We start from the raw sequence: 11,240 nt of genomic DNA, 5'->3' as shown, positions 1-11,240 counted from the left end.
ATTTTGTAACTGCCTTTTACCATAGTTTTAACACCATTGTCTTTGGAAACTTTTGACAACGGTGTTTTCTAGTTATGTATTTCTTTATTTACAATAGTTTTCTCATGATGCATTAAAATTAATATTTCAACTATTTTTTAGGGTTAATAGATTAATATTCCAACTATTTGAATCAAATCACTAAAGAAAACTAATTGAACATTTGATTTATAACGTACTCTATAAGATTAATGAATGTTTGTGACCTAAAAAAACATAGCTTTTAGAAGTCAAATAAGCTAGGATACTTTAAAATCACATAATAAAAGTTTAAGTCATAACAATATCTAATCATAAACAAAAGATTTGATATATTACAATAGCAAATAGACTCCCCATCATCTCCACAAATTGGTAATTTTTACTCTCTAGTGTTTGATCTTCTCAATGTGTGATGAAGTTCTCCCTCACCCTCATAATGATTTTCCTGTGAACAAAAAAATTAGCAAATTAAATATAATACTAAACCTCATGCTAATAATGCTTACTAATAGAGAGAGGGGATGAGGGAAAGAAAGATAACTGCTAGTGATTTTCCTTATGAATTTCCTTATTAATAGCTAGGTCATAATAGCTAATATTAATTTGGACAAGCAAACTAATAATCTCGTTTAAATATAATACAAGAAGAAACAAACTACCAATGAAAAGACAAGTAAACCATCATTTGAGATTGTAAAATATGTCTAAAGAGGCTGCCATCGACAATTATTCTTGTGCTTCAGTTCAGTTATGCTGATCAAACAAGATGGAAGATTTGTTACTAATAAACCATTATTTAATTCCATAGAAAAAGTCAATATATGATTTTGACTCTTGTGTTGATCAATAACGTTAATAAGCTCAAGGAATTAAACTAAATCTCAAATTTTCCAAAGAAAACTTTAATTGAATTCTACCGTAGTGTAAGTTTTTCCTGATCCATATAGCTCAAGGATATGTTTGGTTCACCTTTTACTTGTAATAGGTATGCATAATTTAGTTATAACAGAACATTATCATTCAAAACAGAAATTAAAAACAGCAATTATGCTAAAGTTGTTATAAATTATGCTATCTTAAGACATAAACACAAAAATAATGACAGACACAAACTTGTTTCAAGAAAGAGACAGATACATGGATATAAATAGAGACATGACCATTTTATCTTATCTCTATCTCCTTTTTTATATTTTCTGCTATGAGACACTTAGCAAACTTGGAGTTAATGGTGGAACATATACCTATTCGGCCAATGAATGTTGTGTCAACTAGTGAAGCAATAAGATCAGCTGTCAAAGCCATAGCAGAAGGCACTGAAATTGACAATTTTTCCCAACCAAGGTTGTCTGCTTTGAAAACAAGTCTAAAGTAAGAAGAAAATAAAAAAAGTCAAGAATTACACCTGTAGAAGAGAAAATACAACATAATTCAATTCACACTTTTGCAATCCACATTCAATTCAAGAAGGAAAAAAAAAGAATTTTGATAAACAAAAGAACAAATCAAACAGCAATTTCATGAACAAATTCAGAAAGAAAACCCTAAAGAGCTCCTATACTTTATCTTTTCTACAAAGATCTCTGATCTATAAGAAAAACTAACACAAATTTTATTGTACCCTTTGTTTGGTCTTTGAATCACAATAGAAATTTCACCCCCCAAAACTCAAAAGCAATGAGAAACAAGATATTAAATGGTGAAGTCAATTTTATCCCATAACCCTGTATTTCAACACTAATTTAAAGCACACTCGCCATTTTTCTTTAACTGGCATAATGTCTTCGCAAGTAAGGTAAAAATCCATTACATACCCCATCTCAAAAAATTAGTAAAAAAAAATTAACCAAAGTAAACCAAAACACAAAAACTTAAAGTGCATAAATTAGCTAACCCTTCAACTTATGACAAATCGCTCTGCACAATTCAAATGTTCCGGCATTAGGGGTATACCATCTGTATCCTTTGCGAATAGCATTCTACCATAGTCACCACACATTAATCAAACATTCACATGATCATTACTTCATGATCATTACTTCATTATCATACACCTAAATCAAACAGCAGAAAGATGCAGCAATAAAAGTACAATTCACACAAAAATAAAATGAGAATTCACCTCAGCTATGATGGCAGGTGTATTGAAATAATTGACACACGTGAAGTTTTCCAAATAAGAAATAATGAAAAACCTGTAAAATAGTACTTTCATTAAAAAAAAATCTCACCTTGTTACATGACACAATTAAGACGAGACTTGAACCTGAAACTTATTATCTAGCCTCATGAAACCACATGTTCCTACAAGCTACACAGAACACAATTGAAAAAAGGATTCACAATAAAAAATTGACTTGCCTGATCTATAGGATTGTTACAGAGCAATAAGAGTTCAGAAATGGTGGTTCTGGTAGCTAGGGCACAACCAACTCACCATGAATGACGGTGGCGACCAGGAATTTCGGAGGCGGCGGCGGCAGAGGAACGGCTCCTCCTCTGTTGCGTCACTTTCTGTCCCTTCCTTCCTCTCTGCGGCAACATCAACAGTCATCTACTCTCTGTTTGGTTCCTTCCAGTGACAGCGGCGGCTTCCATCAACCACAGCAACGGCAAGGCGCGGTGACGGCGGCAACAAAGATGAGCTCCTTCTCTTGCTCACGTCGCGCGTTCTGTGCATGTCTCTCTCTCACTCTCGTTTTCCCCTCAAGGTCAGCGGCGGCAGTGGCGTGGTCACCACCGGCAGCGCCTCTCCCTTCCCCTCTCCTCTCCTTCCCGTTCTCTGATCCCCCCTCCCCCTCGACCTCCCCCTTTTCTCTCGTTTCCCCTTCTATCTGTTTACCCTTCTGTAACTGTATGTGTGTATTTAAGTTATGTTAGGGTTAGACATTATAAAATTAGGATTTTATTTGGGAATTAGAGTTAGGATAAAATATATTAGACTAATATAATTATTTTATAAAATATTTGAGATAGAATAATAATTTAGAATTTAAATATAATATTATAAAAACTATTTTTAAAACATAAAATTTTATTCATTAGTATATAAATAAATTTAAATAATTATTTTTAATTTTAAATTATAAAATAAATATATTAATCACATTTTGTGAAATATATTTTAAATTTAAAAATATTAATTATTCAAATTAAGTGATATAATTTTTTATTATTTTTTTATTATCAAACCTTTATTTTTAATTTATATTAAATAACTAACTATAATAAAAAAATATACATAAATATTAATTGATTTAAACTTGAAGTATTTATAAAAATCAATTTAATAATTTTTTTAAATTATTTTTTTTAAAAACTCAAATTAATAAAATAAACCATAATTTATTCATAATAAAAATTACTTAAATTAAATTATGTATAGTTCTTCTATTATTAAATTTTTAATTTCAAATTATGTGAAATAACTTATTATAAAAATTGTACAAAAATATTAATTAACTTAACTCCAACTATTAATAAAACTAATTTAATTACTCTAAATTGATTAATTTCTAAAAATAAAGAGTTCATATTAATAAAATAAGTCATAACTTTTTCATAATAAAAGTTACTCACATTAAACTGTACAATTTTTTCTTATGTTTTTCAACCATTAAAATTATGCAAAATATTCAATTATAATAAAATTTTATGTTAAATTTTAGAGCAGAAATTGAATGGAAAAAAAACTAATATTTGTTTTAAATTTATTTTCTCCATAAGTAATAATTGTTAAATTATTTAAACAGCATTAGAAAATTATTTCTTAATAAAAAATTGATGTAATGGTTATAAAACGGTTTTTAAAATAGTCAAAGAGAACAGTTTTATTTTGTTGCTATAACGTAGTAAAAAATTGAACTTCAATAACAACATCGTAAAAACCGTTCTCTAAAATAATCTAATAGAACGGTTTTAAAGTGTTACAATATTGTCAACGGTTTTTATGCATATCCTTTGTACAAATATTTAAACAATAATAAAAAACCATTGCCAAAAAACAAATCATTGTAACAGTTATAAAATCGTTCTTTTAAATAGTCAAAGAGAACGGTTTTATTTTGTTGTTCTAACGTAGTGAAAAATTAAACTTTAGCAGCAACACTTTAAAAAACCGTTGCCTAAAATCATCTAAGATAACGGTTTTAAAACGTTACAAATTTTGGCATTGCTAAAGCCCATATTTGTGGTAGTGTCCTTTCTTCTGAGTTGTCCCATTGTTCACAGGATTTCTTTCAGAAGTGTACATGAACTGGTTATTTGCAACCATTTCAATGAGTTCCTGGGCTTCTGCAGGCATTTTCTTCAGATGTATAGATCCGCCTACAGAATGGTCCAATGATATCGTGGATAACTCAGACAGATCATCATAGAAGATACCTATGATGCTCTATTCTGAAAGCATGTCAGAAGGACACCTTCTGATCAATTGCTTGTATCTTTCCCAAGCTTCGAGAGGGATTCACCTTCCTTCTGTTTGAAGGTCTGAACTTCCACTCTAAGCTTACTCATCTTTTGAGGTGGAAAGAATTTAGCTAAGAAGGCATTAACCAACTTTTCCCAAGAGTTCAGGCTGTCTCTAGGTTGTGAGTTCAACCATATACTAGCTCTGTCTCTTACAGCAAAAGGGAAAAGCATAAGTCTGTAGACCTCGAGATCAACTCCATTGGTCTTAACAGTGTCACAAATTTGTAAAAATTCAGCCAAGAACTGATGAGGATCTTCCAATGGAAGTCCATGAAACCTGCAATTCTGTTACATCAGAGAGACTAATTGAGGCTTAAGCTCAAAGTTGTTTGCTCCAATGGCAGGAATAGAGATGCCTATCCCATAGAAGTCGGGAGTTGGTGCAGTAAAGTCACCAAGCACCTTCCTTACATTGTTGGCATTGTTGTTATTTTTGGCTGCCATGTCTTCTTCTTTTTCGAAAATTTCTGTCAAGTCCTCTCTAAAGAGTTGTGCTTTAGCTTCTCTTAACTTCCTCTTCAGAGTCCTTTCAGGTTCAGGATCAGCTTCAACAAGAATGCCTTTATCTTTATTCCTACTCATATGAAAGAGAAAAAAATAAAGAAAGTATGGAATCCTCTATGTCACAGTATAGAGATTCCTTGATGTGTCAGAGGAAAAGAAGAATAGAAGGATGAGATAGATAAAGAAGAATTCGAGCATATAAAGAGGGGAGAGGGTTAGAATTATTAAGAGAGAAAGAGTGTTAGTGATTAAATAGAAAGAGATGAGAGAGGAAATTTTAGAAAATTTTTAAATAAAATAAAATTAGAGTTTAAAAACAATTATTTAATTAAAAAGGTTTTTTGAAAAAAATTATTAGTGGTTTTCGAAAATTAGAGAGAGAGAAGTAGTTAGGTGGTTTTGAAAAAGATAAAAAGTTAGAAAAAGATTTTGAAATTAGAATTTAAAAAGATGTGATTTAAAAAAGATATGATTTAAAAAGATATGATTGAAAATATATGATTGAAAGACAATTTAAAAAAAATTGATTTTTAAAATTGATCACTTGACTAACAAGAAATTAAAAGATATGATTCTAAAATTCAAATATTGAACCTTTCTTAACAAGAAAGTAACAAACTTAAAATTTTTGAATCATAACATTAATTGTTAGCAAGGATTTTCGAAAATATTAAAAGAAAAATGAAAAAGATTTGATTTTGAAAAACATATGATTGATATGAAAGGATATGAAAAAGATAAGATTTTGAAAAATTCGTTTTAAAATTTGAAAAGTTGAAAATGATTTGGATTGAAAACAAAATTTCCTCCTTGGTGTTATCCTGGCATTAAACGCATTCTGGCGTTTAACGCCCACTTGGCTATCTCTTTGGGCGTTAAACGCCAGAAATCCTTCGTTACTGGGCGTTTTGAGCGCCCAACTTTTTTGTCTGTGATTCCTCTGTTGTATGTTCTGAATCTTCAATTCTCTGTATTATTGACTTGAAAAGATATAATTTTGAATTTTTTGAATTTTTAATGATGAGAGTGATGATTGGATTTTTTATGGTTTAGAATTTCACTAATGAAATCTCGTTGTAAAGTATAGTTTCTAAACCAAGCAATAATCCTTTCATACAAAAGATTGTTTGTCACAAGTAACAAACCCCTAAATTTATAAACTGAAGTATTGAACCTTGGGTCGTTCTCCCTAGGAATTACAATAAAGTGCCTTGTTATTGGTTATGAGATATTTTGGGATTTTTTTAAGATTTTAGACAAGAATTATAAATGGCAAAGAAAATAAACTAACAACTAACAAAGCTCTTGGCAAGATATGAGAACTAGAAGTTCTATCCTAGTTATCCTCCTCAATTGTGACCACAAATTGTTCATTGCTACCACTTAGTTAACCTCTAACCATGAAGGAAAGTCAAGTGGATGAATCAATTTGATTCCTCAAGTCCTAATCAACTCCTAAAGGAAAGACTAACTTTAGAGGCAATCAAATCAATTAGCAACTTCTAATTATCAATCAACAAATGAATTAGATAACTCAAGAGTCACTAATTACTCTACCTAGTCCAAGAGAAACAAAATCTACACTAAAACCAAAAGAAGCATTTTGTCAAACACATAAGAGGCATGGAAGGAAAGCACTTGAAATCTACAACAAGAATGAAATCTAATAATAATTATTGAAAGTAATTAACAACAACAATTAAAAGAAACAGAATTATTATGAATTACCTTGAATTGAATTGAAAGAAAATGGAGGGAACAATAGTAGATCTACAACAAAGTACAAGAACAACATAAAGGAAATTACATCAAAAAGAATAGAAGAATTGATGATTGCAACAACAAAGAATTGAAAGGTAGAAGTAGAAGAAGATGAATCAAAACCTAGATCTAAGAACTAAACCTAATCCTAATCCTAATCCTAATCCTAGAGAGAAGTGAGAGCTTCTCTCTCTAAAACTAATTCTAATCTAATCCTAATGTGTAAAAATGATCCAAAGTCCCTTTGCTCATCAGTCCTTGGCTTTAAATAGCATCTTTGGCGCTAAAGTTGGTTGGTATTGGGCCCCACAACTCCTGAGAATTTGCTGGGCACGAATTCAATTAAAAATCAAGAATCAACATCGACGCGTACGCGCATAGCACGCGTACGCGTCCATGGGCCATTTCGCAAGGTGCGCGAAAGCGCCTGGTGCGTGCGCGCGTCCATGGGCGAGTTCAATTCTTTGACTTTTCATGATCTTCTCCACTTTGTATGCTTTCCTCCTCACTCCTTTGATCCATTCCTAGCCTTTTCAATCTGAAATCACTAACAAACACATCAAGGCATCTAGTGGAATCAAAGGGTGATTAAAATCATCAAGTTAAAGGCCTAAAAAGCATGTTTTCACATCTAAGCACAAATAAGGAGACAATCACAAAATCATGCTAATTCATTGAATAAATGTGGGTAAAAAGGTATTAAAATCTCCTAAAATCAATACAAGATAAACCCTACAAATGGGGTTTATCAGAGAGAGAAAAACAATAGAATGGAATTAAACATGCAAAACTAAGATCAAAACAAGGGATGCATGCAAGAACACTTTGAATATCAAAATAAATACCAAGAACACTATGAAGATCATGATGAACATCAAGAACATATTTTTGAAAATTATTGAGAAAAGGAAGACATGCAAGACACCAAACTTAGAAATTTTCATACTAGACACACTAACAATTTGAGAATGCACATGAGAAACAACAAAAGACACAAAACAATAGAATTTAAAGATCAGACAAAGAAAATCATCAAGAACAACTTGAAGATCAATAAAGACACAATAACACACTTTCGAAAAATGCAAGAAGAATAAAGACATGCAATTGACACCAAACTTAAAATTTGACTCTAGACTCAAATAATAAACACAAAAATATTTTTGATTTTATAATTTTAAAATTTTTTTGTAATTTTTTGAAAATTATTTTTGGAAAACAAAAATAAGAAACTCAAAATTTTTAATAAGAATTCCAGGAATCATGCAATGTTAGTCTAAAGCTTCAGTCTAAAAAGATTAGACATGGCTAACCAAGCTTCAGCAGGACATTACATACAACAGCCAAATTGATGGGAATCAACTAGCTCCTGTGATGATAAAAGCATCATCTGAAACTCTAGAATTCATTCTTAGAAATTCTGAAAAAAATAAAAAATACCTAATCTAAGCAACAAGATTAACTGTCAGTTGTCCAAACTCGAACAATCCTCGGTAACGGCGCCAAAAACTTGGTACACGAAATCGTGATCACACACTTTCTTCACAACTCTGTGCAGTAGACTAGCAAGTGCACTGGGTCATCCAAGTAATACCTTATGTGAGTAAGGGTCGATCCCACGGAGATTGTCAGCTTGAAGCAAGCTATGGTCACCTTGTAAATCTCAGTCAGGCAGATTCAAATGGTTTTGGGATTTTGATAATTAAAAGAGAAATAAAATATAAAATAAGATAGAGATACTTATGTAATTCTTTGGTGGGAATTTTAGATAAGCGTATGGAGATGCTTTGTTCCTCCTAAATCTCTGTTTTCCTACTGCCTTCATCCAGTCATGCGTACTCCCTTCCATGGCAAGTTGTATGTTGCGGGATCACCGTTGTCAATGGCTACGATCTGTCCTCTCAGTGAAAATGGTCTGGCTATGGGTTACGTAGGGCTAATCATCTGTCGGTTCTCGATCGTGTCGGAATAAGATCCAATGATCCTTTTGCGCACTGTCACTGCACCCAACAATCATGAGTTTGAAGCTCATCACAGTCATCCCATCCCAGATCCTACCCGGAATACCACAGACAAGGTTTAGACTTTCCGGATCTCAAGAATGCTGCCAATTGATTATAGCTTATACCACGAAGACTCTGATCTCACAGAATGGAAGGCTCTGTTGTCAAGAGAGGAAACCATGCATCGTGGACCAGGAGGCCAAGATATATGCATTCAAGCTTGTTTTTAGGTAGAACGGAAGTGGTTGTCAGGCACGCGTTCATAAGTGAGAATGGTGATGAGTGTCACTTGATCATCACATTCATCATGTTGAAGTGCGAATGGATATCTTAGAACAAGAATAAACTTGAATTAAATAGAAAACAGTAGTAATTGCATTAATTCATGAGGAACAGCAGAGCTTCACACCTTGATCTATGAGGTGTAGAAATTCCACCGTTGAAAATACATAAGTGATGAAGGTCCAGGCATGGCCATTCAGCCATGCCTCCCAAATAACATGAAACAATCGAAAAAGGGTTCAAAGACATGATCCCAAGATTAAGGATGATCAAAAGATGAAAATACAATAGTAAAAGGTCATATTTATAGTGAACTAGTAACTTAGGGTTTATAGAAATAAGTAAATGATGCTGAAATCTACTTCCAGGGCCCACTTAGTATGTGCTTGGGCTGAGCATTGAAGCTTTCACGTGCATATGCTTTTCTTGGAGTTAAATGCCAGCTCTGGTGCCAGTTTGGGCGTTTAACTCTAGCTTTTATGCCAGTTCTGGCGTTTAACGCCAGAAAAGGGTCTCTGACCGGCATTTTGACGCCAAATTGGGCCATCAAATCTCGGGCAAAGTATGAACTATTATACTTTGCTGGAAAGCCCAAGATGTCTACTTTCCAACGCAATTAAGAGCGCGGCAATTGGGCTTCTGTAGCTCCAGAAAATCTATTTCGAGTGCAAAAAGGTCAGAATCCAACAGCATCTGCAATTCTTTTTCAGCCTCTGAATAAGATTTTTGCTCAGGTCCCTCAATTTCAGCCAGAAAATACCTAAAATCACAGAAAAATACACAAACTCATAGTAAAGTCCAGAAATATGATTTTAGCATGAAAAATAATAATTATATACTAAAAACTAACTAAATCATACTAAAAACTACCTAAAAACAATGCCAAAAAACGTATAAATTATCCGCTCATCAACAGGACTCTTTTCTTGGCAAGGATCATGTGTGCGTGCGCACATAGGTCCGTGTGTGCACACATGAACGAAAAGGGTTGGGGGTTCACGCGCACAGGCTGTGCCAACGCCCCCACCAAATGGGATGCAAGTTGGCGTACGGACGCACAAGCCTGTGCGGCCGCACAGAGAGCACGAAAAGAAGGTTGTGTGTGTACGCACATCTGCGTGCGGCCGCATAAACTGCAAGAAGATATGGATGCACATGCACAAGGGGTGCGAGCGCTCCAAACAGAGGGCATATATAGAGTATGCGTACGCACGTGTCGGTGTGCACGCACAGGACACAGAAAATAGAAATCGCGTGCACGCGCACAAGTGTGTGCGCACGCACAGATGCCCTATTTTCCAAAAATTTTTCTTTAAAATCTAAGGTGCCAATTCAAAATCATTCAAAAATCCATAAATGCATGATCCATATGAAAATTAACCTACCAATTCAAAATAAAACTAACCTAAGCTAAGCTAAGATAAGCTAAAATCCAATAAAACAAGGCTATAAACAAAGAAAAAGGGTAAGAAATATGTTACCATGGTGGGGTGTCTCCCACCTAGCACTTTAGTTTATAGTCCTTAAGTTGGACTTGTTGAGGAGACTCTTGTTAAGGTGGCTTGTGTTTCTACTCCTCCTTGAATCTCCATCCATTCTTGGTCCTTAAAGCTCCTCCAAGATCCCATATTCAAGTTTCCCGATCTCCCTCTTGCAGATTTCTATGCTCCAAGCCGAATGGACAAGCTCTCAAATAACCCGCAAAGCAACCCAATATTCTCCGAAAATCACACAATCTTGCCTTGCTTTCCACTTGAGCTCCAATTCTTGCTTTGGTTTTCTTGAAGAACCTTGGATTTACTTGGCAACCAACACTCCTTACTCCACCATGTACCAACCCAAGAAGGACCTTGAGTTGGTAGTCCGTCTCCAAGATAGCATATTGATGGGGGCCAATGATGCTCATAGGTAAAATTGCTACCCACTCAATATGTTCTTGGAACGGAATTGCTTCTTCAGCAACTTCCTCTTCCCCATCACTCAAATCATAACAAGGAGGTTGTGAGAACTCTACCTCCATGTCTCTCTCAAACTCAATGGGAAGAGGCTCTTTAGGATCATTGAGGTGATTGACCAAGGAAGACAAAAAATTATTTATGATGGAATCCTCATCTTTATCAACCTCCCCCAACTCCTCCTTTCTCTCCTCAAGTTCACATACTTCACCCTCTCCCTCTTGTTGCATGTTAAGCTCCACCC

At 33.9% G+C, this 11,240-nt stretch overlaps 1 protein-coding gene across 16 annotated transcripts; it reads right to left on the bottom strand.

The window, feature by feature from the left end:
• Positions 1–201: 201 nt before the first annotated feature.
• LOC112715587 (uncharacterized) lies at positions 202–2,901 on the bottom strand. 16 transcript variants are annotated; one of them, XR_011866619.1, is made up of 5 exons: positions 2,459–2,901; positions 2,253–2,325; positions 1,916–2,000; positions 1,266–1,387; positions 202–466 (listed from the first exon to the last, which is right to left on the bottom strand). XR_011866619.1 is itself a non-coding variant. In XM_025767362.2 (5 exons), exons 1-5 carry the CDS (start codon positions 2,563–2,565, stop codon positions 453–455), a joined length of 384 nt encoding a protein of 127 aa, XP_025623147.1. In that variant the 5' UTR covers positions 2,566–2,861; the 3' UTR covers positions 202–452. The 16 variants fall into 16 exon arrangements, 1 of the variants encoding a protein (XP_025623147.1); XR_011866613.1 differs by having other exon boundaries at positions 2,253–2,332; positions 2,459–2,899; XR_003159848.2 differs by lacking the exon at positions 2,253–2,325 and adding an exon at positions 2,144–2,216 and having other exon boundaries at positions 2,459–2,899.
• Positions 2,902–11,240: the final 8,339 nt, after the last annotated feature.

This window comes from Arachis hypogaea, chromosome 10 (assembly GCF_003086295.3).
Source record: "Arachis hypogaea cultivar Tifrunner chromosome 10, arahy.Tifrunner.gnm2.J5K5, whole genome shotgun sequence".
Taxonomy (NCBI): domain Eukaryota; kingdom Viridiplantae; phylum Streptophyta; class Magnoliopsida; order Fabales; family Fabaceae; genus Arachis; species Arachis hypogaea.
Note: the sequence above shows the minus strand (reverse complement) of the source record. Positions and strands in the feature narration are given on the sequence as shown.